The sequence below is a fragment of the Pundamilia nyererei genome, unplaced genomic scaffold, assembly GCF_000239375.1.
Source record: "Pundamilia nyererei isolate P.nyererei 1_Seehausen unplaced genomic scaffold, PunNye1.0 scaffold00050, whole genome shotgun sequence".
In the NCBI taxonomy this organism is placed as follows: domain Eukaryota; kingdom Metazoa; phylum Chordata; class Actinopteri; order Cichliformes; family Cichlidae; genus Pundamilia; species Pundamilia nyererei.
This window is the reverse complement of record NW_005187451.1, coordinates 1409367-1433501: the sequence shown is the minus strand read 5'-3', so window position 1 is coordinate 1433501 and position 24135 is coordinate 1409367. Positions and strand designations below refer to the sequence as shown.

At 43.8% G+C, this 24135-nt stretch overlaps 1 protein-coding gene and 1 non-coding gene across 3 annotated transcripts in view; one reads left to right on the top strand and one right to left on the bottom strand.

Moving 5' to 3' along the window:
* hmcn1 (hemicentin 1) overlaps positions 1–24135 on the bottom strand; it is an 81677-nt gene that overhangs the window by 22539 nt on the left and 35003 nt on the right. For both annotated transcript variants that reach the window (XM_005733124.1, XM_013910866.1), the window contains exons 12-51: positions 22172–22313; positions 21941–22068; positions 21697–21810; positions 21372–21530; positions 20552–20743; positions 20369–20464; positions 18555–18682; positions 18304–18448; positions 17322–17434; positions 16090–16249; positions 15625–15790; positions 14988–15115; positions 14381–14632; positions 14177–14272; positions 13531–13725; positions 13305–13435; positions 12424–12571; positions 11920–12046; positions 11672–11826; positions 10892–11170; positions 10322–10603; positions 9247–9355; positions 8995–9164; positions 8649–8803; positions 7358–7481; positions 7129–7230; positions 6474–6650; positions 6130–6281; positions 5767–5890; positions 3781–3956; positions 3530–3626; positions 3190–3312; positions 2935–3090; positions 2464–2745; positions 2192–2359; positions 1455–1568; positions 1108–1194; positions 802–993; positions 523–696; positions 312–425 (exon numbers count right to left, since the gene is read on the bottom strand). In XM_005733124.1, coding sequence (XP_005733181.1) covers positions 312–425; positions 523–696; positions 802–993; positions 1108–1194; positions 1455–1568; positions 2192–2359; positions 2464–2745; positions 2935–3090; positions 3190–3312; positions 3530–3626; positions 3781–3956; positions 5767–5890; positions 6130–6281; positions 6474–6650; positions 7129–7230; positions 7358–7481; positions 8649–8803; positions 8995–9164; positions 9247–9355; positions 10322–10603; positions 10892–11170; positions 11672–11826; positions 11920–12046; positions 12424–12571; positions 13305–13435; positions 13531–13725; positions 14177–14272; positions 14381–14632; positions 14988–15115; positions 15625–15790; positions 16090–16249; positions 17322–17434; positions 18304–18448; positions 18555–18682; positions 20369–20464; positions 20552–20743; positions 21372–21530; positions 21697–21810; positions 21941–22068; positions 22172–22313 — 6132 coding nt within the window. The remainder of the gene's footprint in view (positions 1–311; positions 426–522; positions 697–801; positions 994–1107; positions 1195–1454; positions 1569–2191; positions 2360–2463; positions 2746–2934; positions 3091–3189; positions 3313–3529; positions 3627–3780; positions 3957–5766; positions 5891–6129; positions 6282–6473; positions 6651–7128; positions 7231–7357; positions 7482–8648; positions 8804–8994; positions 9165–9246; positions 9356–10321; positions 10604–10891; positions 11171–11671; positions 11827–11919; positions 12047–12423; positions 12572–13304; positions 13436–13530; positions 13726–14176; positions 14273–14380; positions 14633–14987; positions 15116–15624; positions 15791–16089; positions 16250–17321; positions 17435–18303; positions 18449–18554; positions 18683–20368; positions 20465–20551; positions 20744–21371; positions 21531–21696; positions 21811–21940; positions 22069–22171; positions 22314–24135) is intronic.
* On the top strand, positions 9529–9610 carry trnas-aga (transfer RNA serine (anticodon AGA)). The gene has a single exon. It is a non-coding gene; the product is annotated as a tRNA-Ser (tRNA).

The following is a 24135-nucleotide window of genomic DNA, read 5'->3' as shown; positions in this document are numbered from 1 at the left end:
TGACCCCATGTGGGTGAGAGACAATCCAACATAATTTCAAACTTGTGCACTCTGTTCTTGTTTTTTTAAGTCAATAAAGATGTGTGCTTTATAATCATGGTTCCCTGGAAAAATGAACAGTTCTAATAAATCACTGAAACCCCAAATTACCATGACATTTATGTCCATGATGAGTGGATGTAAACTTCTGACAAGGAGCTGTAAGTTATATTTACTTGTACGAGAAAGCATGTGCAATAGATTATGCTAGAACTGAACACACATAAAACATTCTATGCTGCAGCATGCTCCCAAAGCTGAAGGGGTCTCACCATAAACCTTGACCTCATAGTGCTTCAGTGTCTCTCCAGCCTCATTAGTGGCCACGCAGGTATACCTCCCAGCATCCTCTTGTTTAGCATTGAGAATCTGCAGCGTTCGCCCACCTGTAACAGCCACAGAGTCACGATTCAAAGATTCTAACACATTTTCCTTCTGTCCCTTTATTGCTTCTTTATTTTCATTGTGCACGTCATTGCAAACCTGGAAGGACTCTGACGTTGCGACTGGATTCAAACGGAGTGCCATCTTTGAGCCACATGATCAGAGCAGGAGGGTAAGACTGGACTTCACACACCAGTGAGGTGGGGCTGCTCAGGGTTACTGTAACCTCCTCTGCAGAAATGTCAGGGCCTGACCCAGCAATGGTGGGAGAAACTGGTCAAGAAAAGAGGGGAAAAAACAGACAAATAAGTAATATGATTTCATTCCACGTGTAATGAACTCAAAGTCTCCAAAATAGAAAAAGAGTTGTCTTTGTACCCAGGACATTAAGATTGTAATGCCGACTGCGGTCTCCTGCACTGTTAGAGGCCAGGCAGCTGTACCTGCCAGTGTCTGCGACTTGGGCTCCAGAGATTTGGAGGAAACGGCCATGAGACAGAAGTTGGTAATGCCCGTCAGGCACCAGCAGCTGTCCATCCTTCAGCCATTTAATCTCAGGTACAGGATTACCTGGGAAATTGTAAAAGGGCTTAAGAAAATTGTTCCAAAGCACAGAGATTATCTTGACTGGAACTTACAGTAAGGATTGATCCAAACATTTCATTACCAGATTATCTCAAATACCTGATGCTTCACAAGTGAGAGTGATGTTGTGTTTCTCCTTCACTTTAGTATCCACCATAGTTCCCTCCTCCACAATGCTCGGGGGAACTGTCGGAAAAATCAGTTAAATAGTTATTATTTTCTATCAAAGTCCATTTTATCATTAAGTGGAAAATAAACATCCATCCATGCACCCATGATCTGCACCTCCCTGTCTTCAGCCACCTCCTCCACCTTTTCGAGCATGGTACAATATATGTAAATGCACAGTCACTTTAGTTAGACAATATTATGGCATAAAGCTAAAAACAAAAACAAACAAACAAAACAAAACAAAACACGATACAATAAATTTTCTATTTTCTCACCAAGGATGTCAAGGTCAAAGGTCTTCCTCTCCTCCCCAGCGCTGTTAGACACGATGCAAGTGTATCTCCCAGCATCCTCTGCTGCAGCATGCATCAGACGCAGGCTGCGGCCACCTAGAAGTTAAACAAGCCCATTATTATTATGTTTCTATAACCACGTGTAATGTCTTTAAAAGCTAGGTCAGAAGAAAAGTGCTTTTTTTTCCCCAGAAATAAAACATGACAAGAACACGTAAACAGGCTTTTAAACGTGTTGACATGACATTAGCCTTTCTGAGCACTGAAATCAATCAACACAGAGAAGCTGAACTCTTAGAACCACAGCTGTTCAAACATTTAGGACAGAGTTTAATGATATTTCAGACTAATGTCAGTCTCAACAGCCAACAGCTTAGCTTTGCCACAGTTAATGAGAAAATAAGTGAAAAATAATGACATGTTACTGAAACAACTCCAGGTTTGACAACATGAGTGTCATTAGGATTCACTCGACACTTTGTTACAGTTTCCATTTCCAACTTTTCAAATTAATAATAAGATTCTTTTGCTTCACAATTTAATTGTTTTTCTGCTGGTTTTTCACAGAACTGGCGTCTGCATTTGGCCGTGGTCGCAGTCATTCCATAATATTATTATTGGCAGTGCATTGCAAATGTTGAAACCTCTGAAACCTAGCTGGGAAGTAAAAATCAAGACTAAGAGCTCGAAAAGTCACGAAAAGTCAAACAGGAACAGACCTGAAAGGATGCGCGCTGAACTAGTCGTTTTAATTGGCTGACCGTCCTTCAACCAGGAGATGGTAGGAAGAGGGATGCCGGAGGCCTCGCAGATCAGAGCAACTGGGTTCCTCATGACAACACTCACATTTTCTGGAAACTGCATCTGCCCAATTATACTTGGTGGGACTGAAGATGAGAGAAAAGGAGGTAAATGGACACAAAGATGATTTCTTTGATCATTATGAAAACACAAAAAACTTTAATCTCTGAAAGCAATTCCTGTTTCATACCGTGCACGCTGATGTCATGCTTGCTGTCAGCCTGTCCCGCCACGTTAACAGCGATGCACGTGTAGCGTCCCGTGTCTGACACTTTGGCATCTTTAATCTGCAATAGCCTCCCCTCGTTCAGGACCTTTGCACCATGCTGGCCTGTGATCGGCCGTCCGTCTTTCAGCCACGTGACCGCAGGTCGCGGCACACCTTCAGCATCACACTGTAGCGTCACATCACCTCCCTTTATCACAGTGACCTCATCAGCGCCGCCTTCGGTGCGTCTGATGGAAGGACTGACTGAAGTGGGAAAAGCGGGTGAGTGGTGTGTCATTAAAAAGATGAGATAAGAGAAGCTTTTTACTGTTTTTATCACCTTAACTCTTTCCCCCATAGAGACAACATTTAACCAACACCTGTACAGCCTGTATCCTTTATAGGCAAAAAGGCAATTTAAAAAAAAAGGATGAATTCGTGGTGTTTACACACCATAAACCTGCAGGCTGTACTCCTTGGAGACGGTGCCAGCTGCACTGGAGGCTGTGCAGGTGTAAGAAGCAGCATCTGTCTTCTCAGCGCTGGAGATCTGCAGCTGACGACCTCCTGACAGAATCCTGACCCGCTGGTCAGATTTCACTTCAGAACCTGGAATATAAACAAAACACAGGATAGGTGAGGCGTTCCAGCACGCCACCCGCGCATGTATAGTTTTTGCTCTTGGGCCGCAAGCAGAAACTGGCTTACCATCCTTCGTCCATGTGAGACTGGGAGGCGGTATGCCACTGGACTCACACATAAGAGTGATGAGACTGCCTTCAACTACCGTCAGAGGAGACGCCTCCTCAGAGCCTCGGATACTGGGAGACACTGTAATAGCAAAGGGACGCCAAAAGGAGGCAGTCACGCTGCATGCATTAGTACTAGTAAATGAGCGATGCATAAATAGTGATGATGGGCTGCAAAGAAAGATCGAAATCTACTAACAAAAAGCTTTTTGTTTCTGTTTTGTCTAACAGTCCAAGAAAGACTGAAAAATCTCTTCAGGTCAGTCCAAATGCACGACAGTGACACAAGATCAACTTACCCCACACATTGAGGTTATAGTTCTTCTCTGTTTTGCCAGCAATGTTTGTGGCTTCACAGGTATATCTGCCTGAGTCCTGCACATGCACCCTGCTGATCTGCCAGTTTGTAGACAGAGGACAGAGTTTTGGCCAAAGAAAAAATGCAACTAACAGCAGGAGAGACGGTCATCGTTAAAAGGGACCTCTTAAGATTAAAGTTAGCCCTTCCAGTTGTCTTTTAGCTATATGATGGTTGTATGATGAACTGTACCTTAAGCAGACTAACATCTGCTGACACAGTCAGACCAGGCTTCCTAAAGAGAGGGCGGCCATCTTTGAGCCAGGACAGGGTGGGTGGGGGGACTGCATCACTCTGGCAGTGCAGCTCCACGGGTTGACCGAGCATCACTGTAGCATTCACCTCCTCGCCCTTGATGTTTGGTGGCACTGTGGCAAAACATGAAGACGAGCTCCTGAAAAGGCTTCTGTCATCGAATGAATACTTTCTGGGATGAAATCATTTAAATGACATGATTCGGAGTAAATCTTTTGTATTAAGGGTGCGCTGTTGTGAAAGTGCTGCTTTGTCCCACAAAGCACACTAAACTTGTTAGATTACCTCATGGGTAAACAATATAATTGCTTCCTGAGCAGCACAGGCGCTGTTTGTTGTGCATCTGGTGCTCTTTAAGCTCCAATTGCATCCTGGGTTATGACGGCATCATTAAACCAGTTCGACATATTTTAGTGACATTATAAATCTGAGTTTCTTCGTTTCCCAGAAGGTTATGAAAGCTAACGTCACTGGGAATTGCTAACATGCACTGAGATGGAAAATGAGTAGGGATTAAAAAATACCCGTTGGATGGCCGTTGCTTTGATTTCCAGCAATTTCAAGAAGTTCTGGACAGGATGTGTATTTGCCACTGAGCATCTGTGCAACGAAAGCACACGCCTATGAAATGAACTGACTTTGAAGTAGCTCAGGAAATCATTTCTCTGGGAATAATAATGTCATTATTTTAACAGGAGGCAGAAATCCCAGAATATATGAGATGAAAGGCGTTTTGTTTAAGCCTCTGTTTACAAGTTTTTCAGAAGACAGTCGGCTCTTATTTAGAAAATGACAGCAGGCCAATGTCCCTTCAACTGTGGTCGCTGTTCAGACAGAGCCCGAGTCATCGGAGAAGGACGGGAATAGGCTATCAGCTGAAGAATGGTACCAATTACCACAACAAATCTGCCTTCATTTCAGTGGACAAGTTCTTTTTCCCTCCTTTCTTTTTGATCTCTGCGAGGAAACTCGCATCATGTGGATGTTTGCATTCTGCATGCATATACGAACAAAGATCCAAACACAGACTCTACCATCCCATGTATGTAAGATGACATGTTTCCTATTACCTCAGTGACATTAGCTTTGATTAGACTCGTATAACAGCTGAGTCGCCATCAAGCTCGGCTCTGTTCAGGAGGCTGACAGCGTTTATTGAAATGCTAAACTCAGTCAAGCCGCACTTCCTCTACACGCACATGCTTTGCTCAAGGCTCTTGCCAGATATTGTTTCTGTATTATAATTCACAGCCTGGTGCTCAGTCTGGTTTCTGCTGTAAGACATTTGACAGTCAGTCATAACCATTAGTTAGCAAAACAAAGCAGCTGAGAAGGAGCAGCCGTAACATGCATGAGTACAATTAAACTCTAAAGAGAAGAACCAGGGCGTGTAACGAGAGAGTGCACTATGATGTTAAAGCTTTTTAGTGATCCACAAATAAACAGGTGAAAGTCAAAACCTTGGATGGATGGACGGATAAATCTGTTTTTAAAACTATTTTATATTTATACGGTAAAATACAGATACTGTGTCTTTAGTATAAACAATAAGTTATTTGAATCGATTCATATTTCATGGATATGCATTTATTTGAACCTAATGAACATGCATTCATCATGCATCATCTTCTGCTTATCCAATTCAGGTTAATGGTGGGACTGGAGCCATATGGCAAGAGGCAGTATGGACCCTGGACAGGTCATCAGTGTCACAAAGCTAACACAGACTGTTACACAAATTCACACCGATGGCAAATTTAGAGCCACCAGTTAACCTAACCTGGGGACTGCAAATGATGTCAGACACTTTTCTAAAAAAACAAAACGAATAAAGGATTAAAAAAAATAATGTACTATACATGCTGTTTACCATATAATACCATATAGGTACATGTATGCAACAACAGCTGTTCATGTTCTCACCATAAACCTTCAGGTCATAGTCCCTGTGCTGTTCTCCTCCAGCGTTGACAGCCACACAGGTGTACCTGCCTGTGTCGCTAACCTGTGCGCTATCCAGGGACAGCACTCTGCCACCAGCAAACACCTGACAGGCCGACGGAAACAGAGCAGAGGTCACGTCACGGTGCTCGGCTCACGCACAAACTCACAGCACACAGTCGTTAAAAGGTCTGCAGAAGACTTTTATTATTATCTAACACAGAGCTTCCGCACACCTGCAATGTTCAACATAACCTGAGGATAACGTCGCCTCGCATTTTGCATCACAACAGATCTCTGGAATGATCCGGCACAAAGCACTAAGCATGAATGTAGTGATGTCACCTGTATGCCATGTGAAACACTTGCCACAGGGCTGCCATCTTTGAGCCATGTGATACTGGGAGCAGGAACCCCTGTAGCCTCACACTCCAACCTGACGGCTTCATTCACCACAACAGTTACCGTACCGCCTCGGCTGGAGATGACCGGGGGCACTGCAAGGCACGAGAATAAAGCACTCAGTCAGTGACGATCTGCAACGCCACTGGAGTTGTTTTTGTTTTTCAGCTATCCGCATATTGTCATCATCTGTCAGCGACTAATCTCTAACTTATAGAGATAGTATTACTCACGAACAACCAAAAAGTTTCGCATACTTCTGCTTAATTAATGAGAAAGCCACCCACCGAGGACCTGAAGTCTGTGAGATATCTCAGCAGCTCCAGCCAGGTTCACAGCGACACATCTGTATATGCCAGCATCGGACAGCTGTGCTCGTTCAATCTCCAGCATCTGGCCACGCTTCCGTAACGTCACACCAGCTGCACTGGTCAGAGGTCGGCCATCTTTGTACCAAGTGATAGCTAAGGCATGAAGGATATCAAAAATACTTTCAGCAAAAGAACTATTAAACAGAAAACTAGGCTTAAAAGAGATTAATGAGGGTTTGAGTTTATTTAAAAACTGAAGACAATGGCAAATAAAATAAATGTTGGACTAAAAATCAAAGTTTATTATAAATAAAAATTATAAAAAATATAAAAAAAATTTAATTTTTTTTAGAATTTTTAAAGTTTATAAAGAATTTCCGTTGCCGAGTTATGGTTACATAGATACTAAATTGCTGTACTGTAACGCTTCCTCTAACAATGAAGAAAGTGATTTTACAATAAGAACCTAGTTACACATGAATTTATATGTAGCACATCTTTGAGTGTTCAGATCATCCAAATGGAAAAAGAAGGAGAGGGAAGAAGCTGAAGCTGATTGTAGGAAAACTACACTGTAAAGGCTTTGAGTGCGCACAGTGGGACTGAGGAGGTTGTTAGTGAACAGTCTTACCAGGTAATGGGCTGCCCGCGGCCTTGCACTCGAGCTCAGTGGAAAAGCCTGACAGAATGGTCTGGTTAATGGTCTCTCCAGAGGACGGGATACTGGGAGGCTCTGAGGGACACAAACAGAATTACACCCAGAAACAACAGCTTATTATTATCAACTCTGGATATAGGAGGAGGAAGATAAGCGAGACAAACATGCAGAGCGAGTGATTTGTATATCCAAAGTAAGTTACCGTGGACGCTGACTCTTATGTGCTGCTGAGCTTCACCAGCTGCGTTAGTGGCCAGGCAAGTGAATTTCCCAGAATCCTCCAGTCTTGCCTCTGTAATCTTTAGTGTCCTGCCTGCTGACTCCAGCTGTGGCAGATACAGAGAATTCAGATTGGTAATTACTGAGCAGTGAAGAATAAGAATGAATCGCTTTCTGCTGCTTCTGCTTCTTCTTCTTCTAACCTGTTAGTACTCTTAAGCCTTAAGCCCCGCCTCCTTTCTTTTTGCTAGGAAATTTGAGAAATATGTGATTTATTGAAATGTGCAAACATACATGGAAATGCAGTATATGAAGCAAAAGCAGGCGAATGAGTGTGAAAGTCAATATTTGGTGTGACCAGCTTTATTCTTCATCATAACAGGAATAATAGTCCAGCTTCTTGAAAGCTCTTCTGTGGATGTTGGCTGCCTTTTGTTGTTGTCTGTCAACATGATCCCACACCGCTTCAGTAATGTTGAGGTCTGGGTTCCGGGGAGGCCAGTCCATGACTGATAATCTCCCACTGTGTGTTTTTCTGTCCAGGTCTGCTTTCACTGCACTGACAATGTGCTCGGGATCACTGTCAGATGAAAATGTTGCCAATCACATGTTTTCGAGAAGGTATGTGAGTTTTGACAAGATCCCCAACACCAGCCCCCAAAAGATGAAGGCAGATGGATCACCTGACGAGCCAGATGCATCTCTCAGGTCCTGTGTCGGCTCTTTGTGGGATTTCTTCCTGTTTCTTAGGACAAAACTTTCGGATACTGTTCATCTGTTGTGGATAGTTGTGAAGCCTGACAGTTCTTGTCTAGTTTCCAAACATTTTTGAGGATACTCTGGACACCATGCTGAGATATGTCCAGTTTTCAGATTAGAACTCTTTGGTAATGATGTTGCTTTTTGCAAAAATACTCAAAAACTTGTTTTTGACATTTGTTGCAGATTCAGGCTGCTTGTAACAAAGTTATAAAGATACATTTTACAAAGTGGTTGTTTGCTACTTTGTTTGTTACATATAGATACAACATTACAAGAAAGTCTGGCTCCTCAAAAGCAAAATATAGAGAAATGAGCTGTGTTTCCATACTGAAAGCACTGTGTATAAAAATAAGTAATAATTTGAATTGCATCAAGGAGAGAGGGAGAATCTAGGTTTGGCTGCAGATATACAGCATGTATGGATCTGTGGTTCACCTGAAGAAGTTCATGCTTCAGTGATGATTGATTTTAAAGTGAATATCTTGAAAATGTCAGACAATTAAGGGACCAACCTGCAGGTGCTCACTAGTTGCGTCGACTGGTCGTCCATTTTTAAGCCAGGTAATGGTTGGAGGAGGAATTCCACTGGAGACACAGTCCAGACTCACGGGCTTGTGGAGAATCACTGAACGTTCAGTAGGTCCATTGGTACGGATGGATGGAGGAACTGCAGAGGTACAGAGGGCAGGTTTTTATCCTTGGAAACATTTTACAACTGAAAATGAGGAACCAGGAAATTTAAAAAAGGTAAAGCGAGATTTTGCTGCAGCTTGCAACTAGAGTTTGAGTAAAGCCATTTACATTTAAAAGATACTGAGATGGGTCTTTTTAATTTTAAAGTAAGTTTCTTTGTTTTACCTTGGACAACCACACTGAAGTCCTTATTATGGTTTCCTGCCTCATTGGTGGCCACACACTGAAACAGAGCTGTGTCAGAGACCTGAGCGCGAGAGATGACTAGGCGTCGCCCACCGGCTGCGATCCATAATCCTTCACCCTGTCGCAATAGCTTTCCGTCCTTATGCCACCTGGGAAGGAATTAACTTTACAGTGACTTTCAATAAGGCCTATTTGCATTTGTTTAACTGTGAGCAATAGACGAGCTCTTACGTGATTACAGGTGTAGGTGTTCCCGCGCTGTGACACTCGAGCTCCAAAGGTGTGTTAAGTATAACTGTGGTGACTGTCACATTATCAGATCCATCGATGAAAGGAGGAACTAGGAGTGAAAATCATCTTTTTTTAATTCATTTTCCTGACATTTCAGTTTATGGTCAATAAAAGAAACTCTATTTCTAGCATATGTGAGGCCAGATAGATCAAACCCACAGTGAAGTGACAGGACACTGCAGATAGGAATCAGCAGAACACGAGAGCATCGGCTCAACATGAGTTGTCGTGGCCGAGTGGTTAAGGCGATGGACTAGAAATCCATTGGGGTCTCCCCGCGCAGGTTCGAATCCTGCCGACAACGGCGTGACGCTTTTCTCAGCTGTCAGACAGTTAAAGAGCAAACCTGACAGGCTGCAGTCGCCGATTTTCTGTTAGCAAGTACAAATTCAGAAAATACACTTCCTGTCAGCAGCGTCTTTGAAATAATGCATTTCTATTAAAGGCACAACTGTGCAATGACGCTTGTTTGGTACCCAGAGGAGATGAATGTCTTTCTCACAGGCATTTACATTTACTCCATAACTGACAGCATCACGTCGGTAAGTCGACTGTACTTAGTCCTCGTTCTTACCAGTTATGAAACACATGCAACTGAGTGGCCAGTTTAGATCACACTTTTTTTCCTGTGATGTTTCTACTTGGCAGAATTAAATGTTGAATTCCATTACCAATAAACCTTAAGTAGACTAAATTTTCTCAAAGCAAAAACACTAATTTGGATACAGTAAAGAAATCGGTGTGGAACGAACAACAAAGCCAGACCAAACACTTCCTGGGATAACATGCAAGCAAACAAGCAGGTCAACTTCCTACAAACAGTATCATGTGCATGACTTAAAAACGCATTGTGTGCATTTTGGATGGATAGAAATATCCCAGGTGTTTCCCCATCAGCTGTAGTTTGGGTGATCTGTGAAAAATCACTATAATGACAGCTGGGATAGGACTCTAAGAAGAAAATGGAAAGTGATGTAGTTATACCAGAAATCAGCGATTTTCTGTGTGTTTATACCTAAAACTCTGACATCATATTTGACCTCCTTCTCCCCGGCGATGCTCGTAGCCACGCAGATGTAGTGTCCCGAGTCTGAGACGGCAGCCGAGGGGATTTCTAGTTTCTTTCCCTGCTCGAGCACACGGACACTTGCCCCATCGCGTACAGGGACTCCATCCTTCAGCCACGTAAGAGAAGGTGGAGGGTGTCCTCCAGCCTCACACTCCAGGATCAGAGATTTACTGAGAACCACTTTCCTTTTGATGGGCCCTTTATCCCCGCCTGTGACTGTGGGAGGCACTGCACAGGGAGGTCCATAAAAGGGCGCCACGGAAAGAAGAGAACGTGACAAAGGTTTAAAATCTTATTTGCATTTGACACATTTCAGGCTTTTATCAGGCAGAGCTTACATCTGGTTTATGCTAAATCACCAAATTATGCTTCAGAGCCAATAAAGGGTTTTCTAAACACAGAGATGATGGCAGTTTTCATTTCCAGGACTTGTTCTGGACTAACAGCTGTTACTTTAAGCTGACACAAAACACAGTGAACACAAAGATGTGTGTCGATATCATTTCTGGCTCTTACAGTAGACGTCCAGCGTGTAGCTTTTCTCAGCGCTCCCAGCCACGCTGGTCACCTTACACGTGTACTGTCCAGCATCAGAGGCCTGTGCACGAACGATCTTCAAGTAGCGGCCTCGCTCTACATGTTGAGCCTGACGGCTGGACAGGACGATCTCTCCTTTTCGGTGCCAGGTTATGGAGGGAAGCGGCACCCCACGTGCCTCACACTCCAGAGTTACCGCAGTATCCAGCAGTGCCGTCACCTCTGTGGTGACATTACCTCCTTTGATGGAGGGGGGCACTGAAACAAACATATAAACATACTGAAATTTGTAATTCAGCTACGTTTGTCCATGTTAATTGTGCTAAAAGATTTATGCACAGTATACAGTAGTGTGCATAAGTCTTGAGCCACCACTCGTTTCTTTACGTTTTGCTGCTGCGGAGCCTGATTTTCCTGAGCAGCAGTTCTCCAGGATTTCTGAAGGTCTTTCAAAGTTTTGGCTGCTTTTTCACTCATTTTCAGTCAAGTCCTTGTACACGACCAAGGCACATAACCCTGAATTATACACATATTTCTACACACGACAGACAGCTTAGCAACATAACTATGCCAGGGTGATTCCTGAAGCTCGTTTTGGCCCCACATACTGTACTTCCATGTATGTTTGCACACTTTTCCATAAATAACTGCATCTATCCACCTATTTTCTATTTCTCTGGAAATGATGGGTGGCTCAAGACAAGACACGGTGCTGTATTTACATTACAAAATTTACTTTGCTTAGGATTACACACTAACCATAGACACTAAGGTTAAAGTCCTTGGACTGTTTCCCAGCTGTATTCGTGGCACTACACTGGTAGCGGGCCTGATCTCCAAGACGGGCACTTTTTATTCTCAGAACCTGACCCCTGTTTGTGACCTCCAGATTGGGATCACCGAGAAACACCGGCCTAGAAAGGATTAAGAATAAGAATGAGAACAGGAAGTACTGACCAATAAATGTTCAGCCAACTTCATTTCTTTTCATTTCAGAGCACGCTTACTTCCTGTCCTTGGACCACTGGATAGCAGGAAAAGGGATTCCCTGCACCTCGCACTCAAGAGAGACAGCTTGTTTGATAATTGCTGAAACATCTTGAGGAGAGCCCGAACCTATAATTGTTGGTGGGACTAAGGAGCCAAGAGAGAAAAAATGGCTTTAATAGTACAACTACAAGTTTCTTATTCTGCTGCAGTAATGTTGCCAATATCTGACAAGTTCTGCAAGTTCTGCACGTCCACAAGCTGAGCAGCTCTTATTTTAACATTTAGATTTATCAAACTTATCAAAAAGATTTTTTTAAGTATATTAAAATTCAGAAAGTAACAATCAGGAAGAGAGCACTGTATTTCATATGTTCTCTCGTTTTTGGTCTAAATACTTTTTTAACGCAGCTCTGAATTAATTGTACCGAACTGAGAATTGTGGGTAAATCCAGGAGACAGGATTGCATTAACCTGCAGCACAGAATAGTCTTTGCGCGTCGCCACCGACTGTCTTTACTCACCAAGCACATCCAAAAAAAAGCTTCTTTCGGCGTTTCCTGCGACGTTGATGGCTTCACAGCTGTAGCTGCCTGCGTCTGCTGTTTCTGCCTTCAGCAGTCTCAGAGTTTTTCCCATATCAGCAATCTGAATGTCACTACTTGCAACTACCTGTCGATCAGCATAAATAAAATCACAGTGTAACGTCGTTGTAATAGGATCTAAACAAAAACACAAAAAACGAGCTGCTGATACGTTTCTCAGCAGATTTGAAAGTGGCTGCGGTCTACAGAGAGAAACCTAATTTAAAATGTATACAAAACACAAAAAGTGTGCAGTTCAAGAAAACATTCGGAGAGAAGAGCGTAGATTTAGATTACTCGTAATTAGTGGATTAAAGTTCTGATTTCACCGTCTGTGCCTGACAGGGAAAAACATTCAGCAGCCAAGGGAACAAAAAGCAGCCAACTAACTGGGACGTGACAGCAAAGTGTGTGATGATGCTCTGTTCTCCCCTCAGTTTATCATTATTATTCTGTCATTGCAGCTTTGAGCATATTGAAACCAAGGCTTCTTTGGCAGGTCTTTGTTACACACACACATGGACGCACACAGGCTCCACACACATTTACAGTCTGTTCTCTTGGACATCGCACCCTGTGATCAGAGCACATTAAGTCTTTCAAGGCTTAAGGCTTCCATCATTATAATTTCTCATTACTTGTTCTCATGTAAAAAGAGACCACAGTCTCATGACCCCAGGTTAAATTTGGCTCATGCAATTTAAAGCGCTCAGTGTGTGTATTTGATTTATGTACCTGTCTTTTAAAGGTGTAACCTTTACACACATGGCAAAATAATATATCTCTTTGTTTCCATTCAATATAATCAATTATTCACATACAGGAGCTCCATCCTTGTACCAGGTGACGACAGGCGTTGGAGTTCCTGTGACGTCACACACCAAGCTGGTGGGCTGGCTCAGGACCACTGACAGGTTGCCGGATGTTTCTCTGTCACGGAAATCTGGGGGTACTGTGGAGGTGCCAAAGGTAATGAGTATATTATGAAATGTAGGAATTTTATTTTTGAACTAGAGGTGCAAAATACTTAAAGAATGGGTCAGTCACCGTTGACTTTGAGCTGGTACTTCCTCTCAGTGGATCCAGCGTCGTTGGCAGCGGTGCAGACGTACTCTCCATTATCCATCGGTGAAACAGAGGCCAGAATCAGCAGCGTACCGTCCTCTAGGATGGACACGCCAGGCTCATTACCTGTCAGCTCCTGGCCATTACGCAACCAGCGAATCACTGGTTTGGGAAGACCTGAAGAAGGGATGGAGACAGGAACACTCGCAAAAGAATCCCAAAGTTGTTCTGTGTTTGCGCTCCTGCAACAGAAAATCTGCACTGTAGTCTTTTTAATAAATGCACCAAACTGGTGCATGCACTTTGTCATTCGCTCTCACAGGTGCCGGGCTCAGGAGCTGGCCCGGGCCCTCAGTTCAATACAATTTACTTATTTTTATAGCAGCAAATCACAACAGTCTTCACCTTCATATTGAAAGTCAAAGACCCGACAATAATAGGGAGAAAGGTTGACAAATCCCTATGAACAATCACTTGGGGAAAGTGGGAAGACAAAACGTCCTTTTAACAGGAAGAACCCTAAACCCTTGCCTTGCTTGTTGCTTCATTGTGAACAGACGTGCTTTCATTTGCATTTGGTTGTGATCCTTGTTTGCGAACTGAAAGCTAAGAGATGGTAATACGGCACCTTTGGCAGGGCAGGGGAAGGCGATACGCTGATTAGCAACCCTCTCCTGCAGAGGACTGTTGAAGGGGGGCTCCAGTACTTCAACAACGGGGGGCACTGAAAAGATGCAAACACACATATCACACACACTCCAAAGCATCTATAACAGTTCGAGTATGGAGTGTCTTAAAATTGAGCGGTAGAGTAAAACTGTAAGTTGCCAACCTTGAACTACAAGCTGAACTCGAGCCTCATCTCTGCCTGCAGTGTTGGTCGCTGCGCAAGTGTAGGTTCCTTCATCATCCAGTCCCACATTGGTCAAGGCCAGACTGCCATCAGGTGACACCGGGTATCTTCTACCATCCTTGGTCCAGATTAGCACGGGCTTTGGGAATCCCTTCACCACACATGGCAGCTCCACAGGGTGACCCACCTGCACCTTCATTACCCGGGGGCCAGCATGAATACTCGGGGGCACTGCAGTAGAAAGGACATGATTTGCCAAGCTTTTCTTCTGCCTCACCTGAAGCTGCATGATATTTAGTGCAGGAACTTCAGCCCAGGAGTTACTATAGATTATGTGTGTGGCTGTGAACTATGTAATCCCAGGTGATATTATGTCTGAGCTGCACCTCTCATTTAGGTAATTGTGAGTACTGAATGAGTAGTTTGACTGTCTGAAATCTGAGAAATGGATATCACACACTGTATATGTTCAGTTATCTATTTTCATGCAGGTGGTTGCATATTTCACTCTGATATTTTGACAGTTTTTACATTAGACGTCAGGAATCTTTACACTCATCATAGATTTTTAATCTTCTAAACTTACCCAGAATGCTCAGCTCAATGGATTGCGTTAAGTTTCCAGCAATATTGGAAGCAACGCACACATAGAGTCCACTGTCTGACAGCCTGGTCTCTAAGATCTTCATAGACCCAGAGGGAAGCTTTGCATGTCTGGAAGAAACAAGAACATACTTAAAAACCAAACAGTCTGGGTGAAACGCATGGCTGCAAATTTAGAAATATTAAGAAAAGAAACCTCAAACGCACTCACACACTTACAGTTTCCACTCAGTGACTTATTCGGTTATTACATAAAAAAAAGACACTTTGGTAATTCTTACTAATCCACCATCAACCATAATTATAGTCAGTTTGCCAGGCGCATAGTAGGAGCAACAGATCACAGGGAGGAGTATGATTACTCAGTCATCTTAGAAAACCACAAACTATGCCCTGAGGTCATAAACGGTTGACAAAGCACTCCATTGTAGATTACAGTATATGTAGGTTCTCCTTTAAACAACAAATCAAGCTCTCTCATTGAGGTTAAAACCAAGATAATGTGATTTTAGCCAAACTTAAGCAAATGTGTCATTGACACGGGTGTAGAAGGTGATTTTGTCTGGTGTGACTTTCATGAAAATGGCAGAATAAAGTCGTGTACATGTGTATGTGTTTACCTGGGAGAGTACGGAGAGATTCGTTGCCTCTCTTTGGCCCAACTGATGATGGGAGGCGGGACACTGTGGACATCACATGGCAAAACAGCATCCTCGCCCTCGATTACCGACATCTTCGTCGGACCTGCTGAGTGTCCGTCATCGCCAGCTTTGGACCTCGGTCGGACTGGGCGGTCAAACACACAGACATTTAATTCCTCGCTGCTAGCATTTAGGTCAAGCTGACCTGCTGAGGTTCAAACTGAGCATCACACGAGGAGGAAAGGAGATTTAAGCGACTTTGAATGCGGGTGATTTGTTGGTATCATCTTTTAGAGTTTGCACAGAATGTGGACTTGGTAAAAAATGATCAGTGTGATCCCGGAAACCTTAATTTAGCAATAATTTCTTGACGTAAAATGCTACATTTAGCCCCCGTGTTTCTTTACAGACTATGTGTAGCCTTCAGCTGGTGATGAGGTTTACCATAGACCGTGAGCTGGACCTTCCTGGAAGCATGGCCAGCAGCATTAGCAGCAGTACAGATGAACTCTCCAGTCTCATTTCCAGAAGGGGAAGTAATAAGGAGGCTGCCGTCAGGATTCAACGAGAAGGCCGAACCACCCAAGTTCACTAGCTCCCCACCCTAGAACACAAATCACAGCAGGGCTGGATTTTACTTCATCAGCTCAGCTTTAACACTCGATTTGTTGTCCAAGACAAAGAAGTGTGGTTTGACCTACTAAATACTTAAATATAAACGCAGATTCTTTGCCCGCTTCTTACGCAGCAGCGCTATGAAGTAATTATTACAAATGCACAAATCATATAAACCCAAAGCACAAAGCCAGTGTGATGTTAGTGCAGCGGGAGTGTGTCATGTTTCAGCCCTGCAGTCACTAACATGCCATCATCTGACTGATGTTATAGAAAACAGCAAAGGAATCAGAGGGAATCACGTTTTAACAGCTGGTGCAGAACTTAGTAGGCTCTAGTTTCACATGTCCCTGTAGCCCTGTTCACTTTAACAGCAAGGCCTTTACAACTCTGAGGAATGAGTGTAAAAGACTGAAAAGAGGGAGGGACTGTCCACATGCATAGACTGGCTCAAAATGTGAGCGCTCGAAGGCTGAAGACACCGTGCAAGCTAATGGAGGCAGCTAGATTCCATAGTGCAGCACATCAAACATGCACATGTACCCTCACAGAGCCATTTTCCAATCGAGCGCTATTGACTCTGTGCAATCCTGACCTCTGACACAAAACAATGCAGGAACCTGTTCCTTCGCAGTGGAAAACAATGCATCCACAACTGGAAGGTTTCAACTTGAGCTCATCGCTGTTCAAAACCGCACAACCAAATCGCACAAACACAAATGCTCTCTGTGTTAGCCATAAAACAGGCAACAGGAGAATAAAGAGGTTCATCTGTGCACGGGTACGCGAGTCAACTGATCCTTTAAGTGTGAGGGAATCAGGGAAAATGGCTATTTAAGGAAAAGGGGAATTATTTACTCCTTCCAAATCATCAGGTGAGACATTGCGATGCAACCTGAGCAATATTAAGTGTTAGTTAACAGCTACAGTTAACTATTAGTTGTGTCTTTCATCCCTGTGTCATATGGCTTCTCTGTGTGTGGCACTGAAAATTATTTGGCAGCATTTAAAGAGACCTGGCTTTTTTTTTTTTTGGCTGTTTCAAGTGAAGAGATGCACACCTTTGTCCAGGTGATATCAGGAGCCGGTACTCCAGCGGCACGGCAGGGGAGGGAGATGGGCGTTCCTTCGATTGTGCTGAATACCTGAGGGCCATGCTGAATGGTGGGAATCACTGCAAAAATGAAAGCAAGAGAAGATACGGAAGAATTTCATCATCGGGTATTTATAGAATCTACTCCATGCATTTTGTCCTCTGCGTTGAATCTGTGCCTGGATGTCTCCACATCACTGCCACCACTGATTTCCTGTGTGTCTCACGAGCATCTGGAAAGAAGCTGTCCATGCACTGCTCAGTACAGATGTTCCTGTTTTACTTTTGTGCTTTTTTCCCCTCTCGCTCCCTTTTTTTGTGACTCTGTCACTCCAAGGACTCTGCAGAAGAGATCATCACTCGGAGGCTTGTAACATTTTTTGGAAACATGATTTAGCTAAACAACTGCATCACGTGGAGTGTACACAATACAAGACACAGCATGGTGTTCTGGCTGCACACTTTGCACAGTTTCTCATGACTTACTGCAAGATCAATACAAGTGATTTGTGCATGCCTACATGAAAATGACCTAACCCCACTAATTTAAATATACATGCTGCAAACTGTTCCTGTTTATGTCGGTAGAATCTACCAGCAGCTGATTTTAGTAGAAATGGAGAACACGTTTCACTCTCTCACACACTTTGCTTCAAAGTCTACAATTCCTTCAGCAGCTCCTGGGTTAGATATTCCTGTTCCTGAGCACAAGAGCCTTCACAGTGGAAAGGAGACATTAAATGAAATGATATTTAGAGACATCAATGCAGAAACAGCCCAGGTGTGCTTAATGATATCAGCCCAGGCTTGGTTCGGTTATTTGCATTTCTTCAATTTCTTCAATTCCCGTTAGAGCTGATCTCACTGCTGAACCTAAAAGATGTCTGATAGGTGGGAGGATAACATGCGCTTGTCTGTGTAGAGATTTTATGCGTTCTAATGTTTGCTACCGTAAACGTTGACAGCGGTGGTGTGGTTGGCGGCCCCGACAGCGTTCTCAGCCAGGCAGGTGTAGTCACCGGCATCATCCAGCCGAACTCTCTCGATATGCAGACTGCCATCCCTCCTCACTGACACATACTGGTCTGAGGTCACCTGACAGAAGTTGAATGAAATCCTCTTTATTCAACCCAGGGCAAGAATCAAGGTGTGCAAGATGTGGAAAACTATTTAAAAATCGAATTCCTCTCTGTGTCCTCACCAGGCCGTAGTTGTGCAGCCACTGCCTCTCGGGCAGCGGATTCCCACCAAGCAGCACGCAAGGAAGAGTCATCGGCTGGTCCTCGATCACGCTCAGCACAGCCGGACTCATCGCGATGACGGGTGAAACTGTGGACGCCATTTGGACAAGTTTACGGACGTTATGAGAAGTAAAAATCAAGGACGCCGATGGCAATAAGTGTTTATAAAGTGTGTTCAGTGTGCGTACAGTATGACGGACAGGGAGTGACTGTTCCTGCAACTGCATCATCAATACTGTAAGTACAGTGTTTATACAGCTGCTAGAACCACACGCACACTTTGTATGTGTATAAATACAAACTTGTAACATCACATTTGTGGAAACAGTTTGGGGTGTTAACACAATCAGTGGTGACGTCATCTGTAGGAGATGGACAACAGGGTGTTGGTGAGGGGTATTTGACGACCACCCCGATGAGCCTGGGAACGCGTACATGCAGCGGACACACCAAAAGAAACTGCCGTACATCTGCATTTGGTATACAGCCGAGCAAAAAACCAGGTTTTCAGGACTGTATGCATTTCTGAGAAAAACTGAATGCACGCCACCAGTCGGTAGCTTGAAGAATCACTTTTAGCAGCAATAATCTGAAGTAAGTGTTTTCTGTCGACTTTATCAGTGTCTCACATGGTTGTGGAGGAATTCTGGAACACGCAGTGTTCAGTTCAGGCATTTGTTTAGGCACAGCTGCCTTACAGTCCAACAGCATTTCAGCCAGGTTGATGTCTGGACTCACGGTCATTGCAACACGTGATTTACCTGCCACTAAAACGCAAATCTGTGAGTCCTCTGAGGGGTTCACTAGATTGTTTGGATGATGTAAAGGCATGGATGGCTTTAAACTTTCTTAACTTAAAGGAACAGAAAACAGAGGTCATTGCAACACCTTGATTCTTTTCTTTTCTTCTGTTGTAGCTGCTGTGCTTGGGATCATTGTCTTGTTGCCCACTTTCACCTGGTAAGAGGCGTTTGTGCTGATATGCTGCTTGGTTTACATCAAACATGGCACTGCGCATTATGGCCATCTCCACTTTGGCCCTGTCTGTCCAGAGGACATCCAGAAGTCTTGTGGTTTGTTTAGATGCAACTTTGCAAACCTGAGATGTGCTGACAGGTTTTTTTTTTAGAGACAAGAGGCTTTCTCTGGGTTAGGGTTTTCTAATTGTGCTGTCATGAACTTTAACATTTAACATACAGACTGCCGAGTCTGATATGTTGCTTCTGGGTTTTTTACAATCTCTCTGAATTTTGCACAGTTTGACCTCAAGATGAATTTGCTGGGAAGTCCACTCCTCAGAAGAACACGCACCTGAACGCACCAGCAAACTGCCAAGACTTCTGATTTTATAGAGGTGCTCAGACTTACTTATAGGATCAGGTAATAAAGTGCTACCTCTCCCCTCACATTCTGTGGAAGCATTAAGAACTGTACTTTCTTTTATCCCATGAATGTTGTGAGGCATGTTGTCAGTAGGGAAAAGCTGCAGTAGCTGAAGCTGCATAACATCTGGGTGGGTCTTTGCCTTCTAACCTTTGGCCTACATATAAGAGCTCAGTGTGTTTCCACTAAAGAGAAGCTTTGAAACAGAATTAGAGAGTTTACAAGGTTCTAACAAACTCCCAAGATGCACAGGAAGCTTCAGCAGCCATGAAACCGATATGTGTGTGTTTTGAGAGCGACGGGGCTAACTGAGCGATTCGGAGGTTACGGTGCTAGACCAGAAAAATATAATGGTATCAAAGAAATGAGAAATTTAATAAGCTTTTCTTACCTAATCCAGTCACAGCGACGCTGGCCTGGGTTTGGATCTTGCCAAACTGATTCTGGGCCTCACAAATATAAACCCCCTCATCCCCCACCCATAGGTCTGAAGGAAAGAGGGACATTAAGGTATAAAATAACTGTATTTGTATCAGTCATCTGTAAATTCATATACAGCTTAAAAAAATCTTACTGGTGATCTGTAGACGCCCTTTGCTCTGTGAGATAGTGCCATGTGTGCGAGGCCTGTTGAAAAGTGGCGAGCCGTCCTCTCTCCGCCAGGCGATCTCTGGTTCAGGGTAACCTCGGGCATAACAGGGCAGGGTCACGTTGAAGCCGATGTCCACAGCCACATCCGACGGCTCTACGGTGAACTTGGGTGCAGCTAGAGCGGTGAAGAGACCAAAAAGGGTAGAAGATGATCCACGTTAAAGACAGTCTGTCCGTGCTTTTTGCATGTTTTGGGTTAGTTACCGATTCTAGGACTCACGCGTACAGCTACTGCGGACAGTTTGCACAATTAACCTTGCAAATATGTGAATCCACCTCTGTACGACCTTCTTAACTGCAGGTGTAAACCAAACACTTTTTGTTGTCACACTCAGGTCATCTAAGTAAAGCGTGTGTATAGTGTAAAATATGTGTGACGGTACAAGTATTTTAACAACACCATCTTCAGGGAACATGTGCTTATGTCATTTATACATCTGGCCCCTGAAAAAGGTTTTGCAGTTCTGCACGGGTTCACCGAGGGGATAAAGTCCCAAACAGAGACGACTACCCACAATTCCTCTGAGTTTGCTTCTGTTTAACAGATTTGGATTTCAATTTACTTTTGTTAGTCTTCCTGAAAAGAAAGTAAGAGCTGTAGCTACCCGATAGGACTGGATGGTAAAAACAATTCTCCCTTAAAGCAAATATTAAAGCTGAAAACAGAAGCAAAGACAGAAAACCTCAGTCGCACGACATTAGCAACATGCAGCACAGGAAACAGAACTTGGTCCCGCTCTCACCTCCAACGCTCAGAGAGATCCGTCCTGATGCGGTGCCAGCAGCGTTGACAGCCAAGCAGGTGTAATCTCCAGCGTCGGCATTCTGGGTCTCCTTGATGGTCAGCGTCCCCCCCGATGTGTCCACCTCCAAGAGGGATGATGGGCGGAGCTTTTCGTCGCCTACAAAACAGAGCAAGTACAGCAGCGTAACAAAAAATAAGTGTTTTGGTGAAAAATCTTTTTCTGTGCGTTGAACTTATACGTAATCCAAACTGATTGTGGGAATATGTTGACAGTTTCCATTTTTCTTTATTTTCTAAACCTGTCCCGTCCTCTGAGATGCTACCTTTGTACCACCAGATCTCGGGCTGGGGGATTCCAGATGCTGAACAGGCCATCACAGTGGCTTCTCCAACACCAATAAGAATCTCGCTGAATGCCACAGACACTACAGGAGACTCTAGAAAAGCAAAAAATAGAAAAACATCAGTACCATAAAGAGAATCAATGGCAATGCGGTGCACGTGATACAGAAAATATATTAGTAAATGTTGTGTTTGCTTCCAGTGTCTGTGAATGTGTGCGCTCACCCATGTAAGTGAGGATGGAGGTCACTGAGTGGGTCCCAGCCGGGTTGCTGGCCAGGCAGCCATACGCTCCTCCATCCTTTTTCTCCGTATTTTTTATAACCAGAGAGCCACCGGGAGTCATCCTGTGTCTGAAAAGATCGACATTTATTCTATGCGCTGAAAAATCTGAGTTGTATAATTAATATAAAGACGAATGATTGATTCTGTTTGTGCGAGAGGAAATCAGTTCACCTGCTGGACGCCGTGATGAACATGCCGTTGTGGGTCCAGACCAGGCGAGGTGGAGGATAGCCGCTAGCCGAGCAGCTGATCTGCACATCGTTTCCTGCCGTAAAGGTCTGATTGCGCGGCTCTACTGACACTCTGGGCACCTCTAGAATAAAAGACAAGTTGCTAAAATGAATCGCCGTCTTATTCAGTCGCACGCGTTACTGCAGAGCGATTGGCTGCACTGTCTGCAGTGAAACACAGTCGTGGACGGATTCAAGGAAAGCGGTTTGCGCTTTGAATGAGTCCAGCTTCAGTCAGACGTCGTAACAGTGCATAAACTTTTATTGTCACCGTAGTGAGAAGAGTGACAGCTGAGATGACAACCATTAGTGTTTCACAGGACATCTTTCACCCTCACATTCTCGTTTTTATTGGTAACACAGGAGGGAATACTGAATCCAGACCCAGAGAAGCTGGCCATACAGAGATTTTCCAACTGATTTACGATGTGTAACTCTTCTCTTTAAGGGTGTGTTTTCTCTACTCTATTCCCGCTGCTACGATCACGTCCAGTTTCTCCGACCTTTCCGACTTCAGGAAAATCCGTCTAAGACTTCCTAATGTAGAGACTTTTCTGAAACATCAAATCTGCGTCTCTGCCAGGAACTTGCTCTGGCTTGTGCGCCATCTATAAATTACTTTATGAAAGGTTAGCTGAGGGAATACACTTAAAGAAAATGAAGGCGCACACACACACACACACACACACACACACACACACACACACACACACACACACACACACACACACACACACACACACACGTGAGTTGGGTGCTTCAATCACCACATTTTAAAAGGTATACAGCACATTTACCAAATGCTGTCAAGTTTTGACATATTAGAACTTTGACTTGAGAACAATTTGACTTTCCATTGTGAAAAACATCTTAAGGACTGGAAAACACACAAGATCAAAGGAAAGAGTGCCAGAACAACTACAAGGCCTCTTCTCTGTCTTCACTTGCCCCTTATTCTCACAATGTCACCGGGGACAGCAGAGAAACTAGGACAACCATATCGACAAGCCTCTCCCGACCCAGCAACAGATGTGATACGTCTGGGAGAGGCTTGTCTCCAGCAGTCCCTTGATCCTCTCCCGCCTCTGCGTCATTCATCTGCCTTCACTCCCTCTCACGATGTATTTATCCCGAGTCTCCTCTTTACACGTCCTCCTCTGACCCCTCTGTCAGACTGCATCTACTATGACTACATCTGTGGCTGTCTAATTTTGAAAAGGCCATGTATGCTAATGAGTCACTGGCAGTATCCAAACTATAGACATCCAACTTACAAAGAGTAGCACTGTAAGTCACAACTCACAAAGCTGGACACACGAACACTTCGCCCACATATTTCTTTATCTCTGTCCTCCAACGACTAAACAACCACAAAGCGACGACTGCTACACAGCTGTGGCAAGAAGTCATTAAAAGCCCTATTTTTAGCTGGAAACTTTGTCTGACAAGAACCGTTTGAATAAGGCTTAAAAACAACACTCGGATGGTGTGACATGTTGCCATTTAAACAGGTAATTTGTGGAGACACAACAGAAAAATCAAAAGAAGAAAAGACATTTTAAATTAAGGCAGACGGCACAGACACACTCCCAAGTTCCACTGTGCAGCGTCCAAGTGTTGTAAGCTGTCAGCAGACTTGGCTTACTTCAAAGTGAGACTAATCACTAGGATGGGTCTGTACAGGAGTAATTAGGAAACCCCCAGGGCCTGCTAACAGCTGTTTGTTTTTTTTACAGAGAAAATAATATGCAAAAAAGAAAGAAAGAAGCAAAAGGAGTAAAACAAATAGCAATAAACAGGTTAAAATAAACTAGTGACAAAAAACAAGCAGGTGGAGATATTAAAGAAAAGAGAAAAAGTATCCAGTTAAACAGTTTTTGGGTCAACTGTGTAAGTCGTCACTCA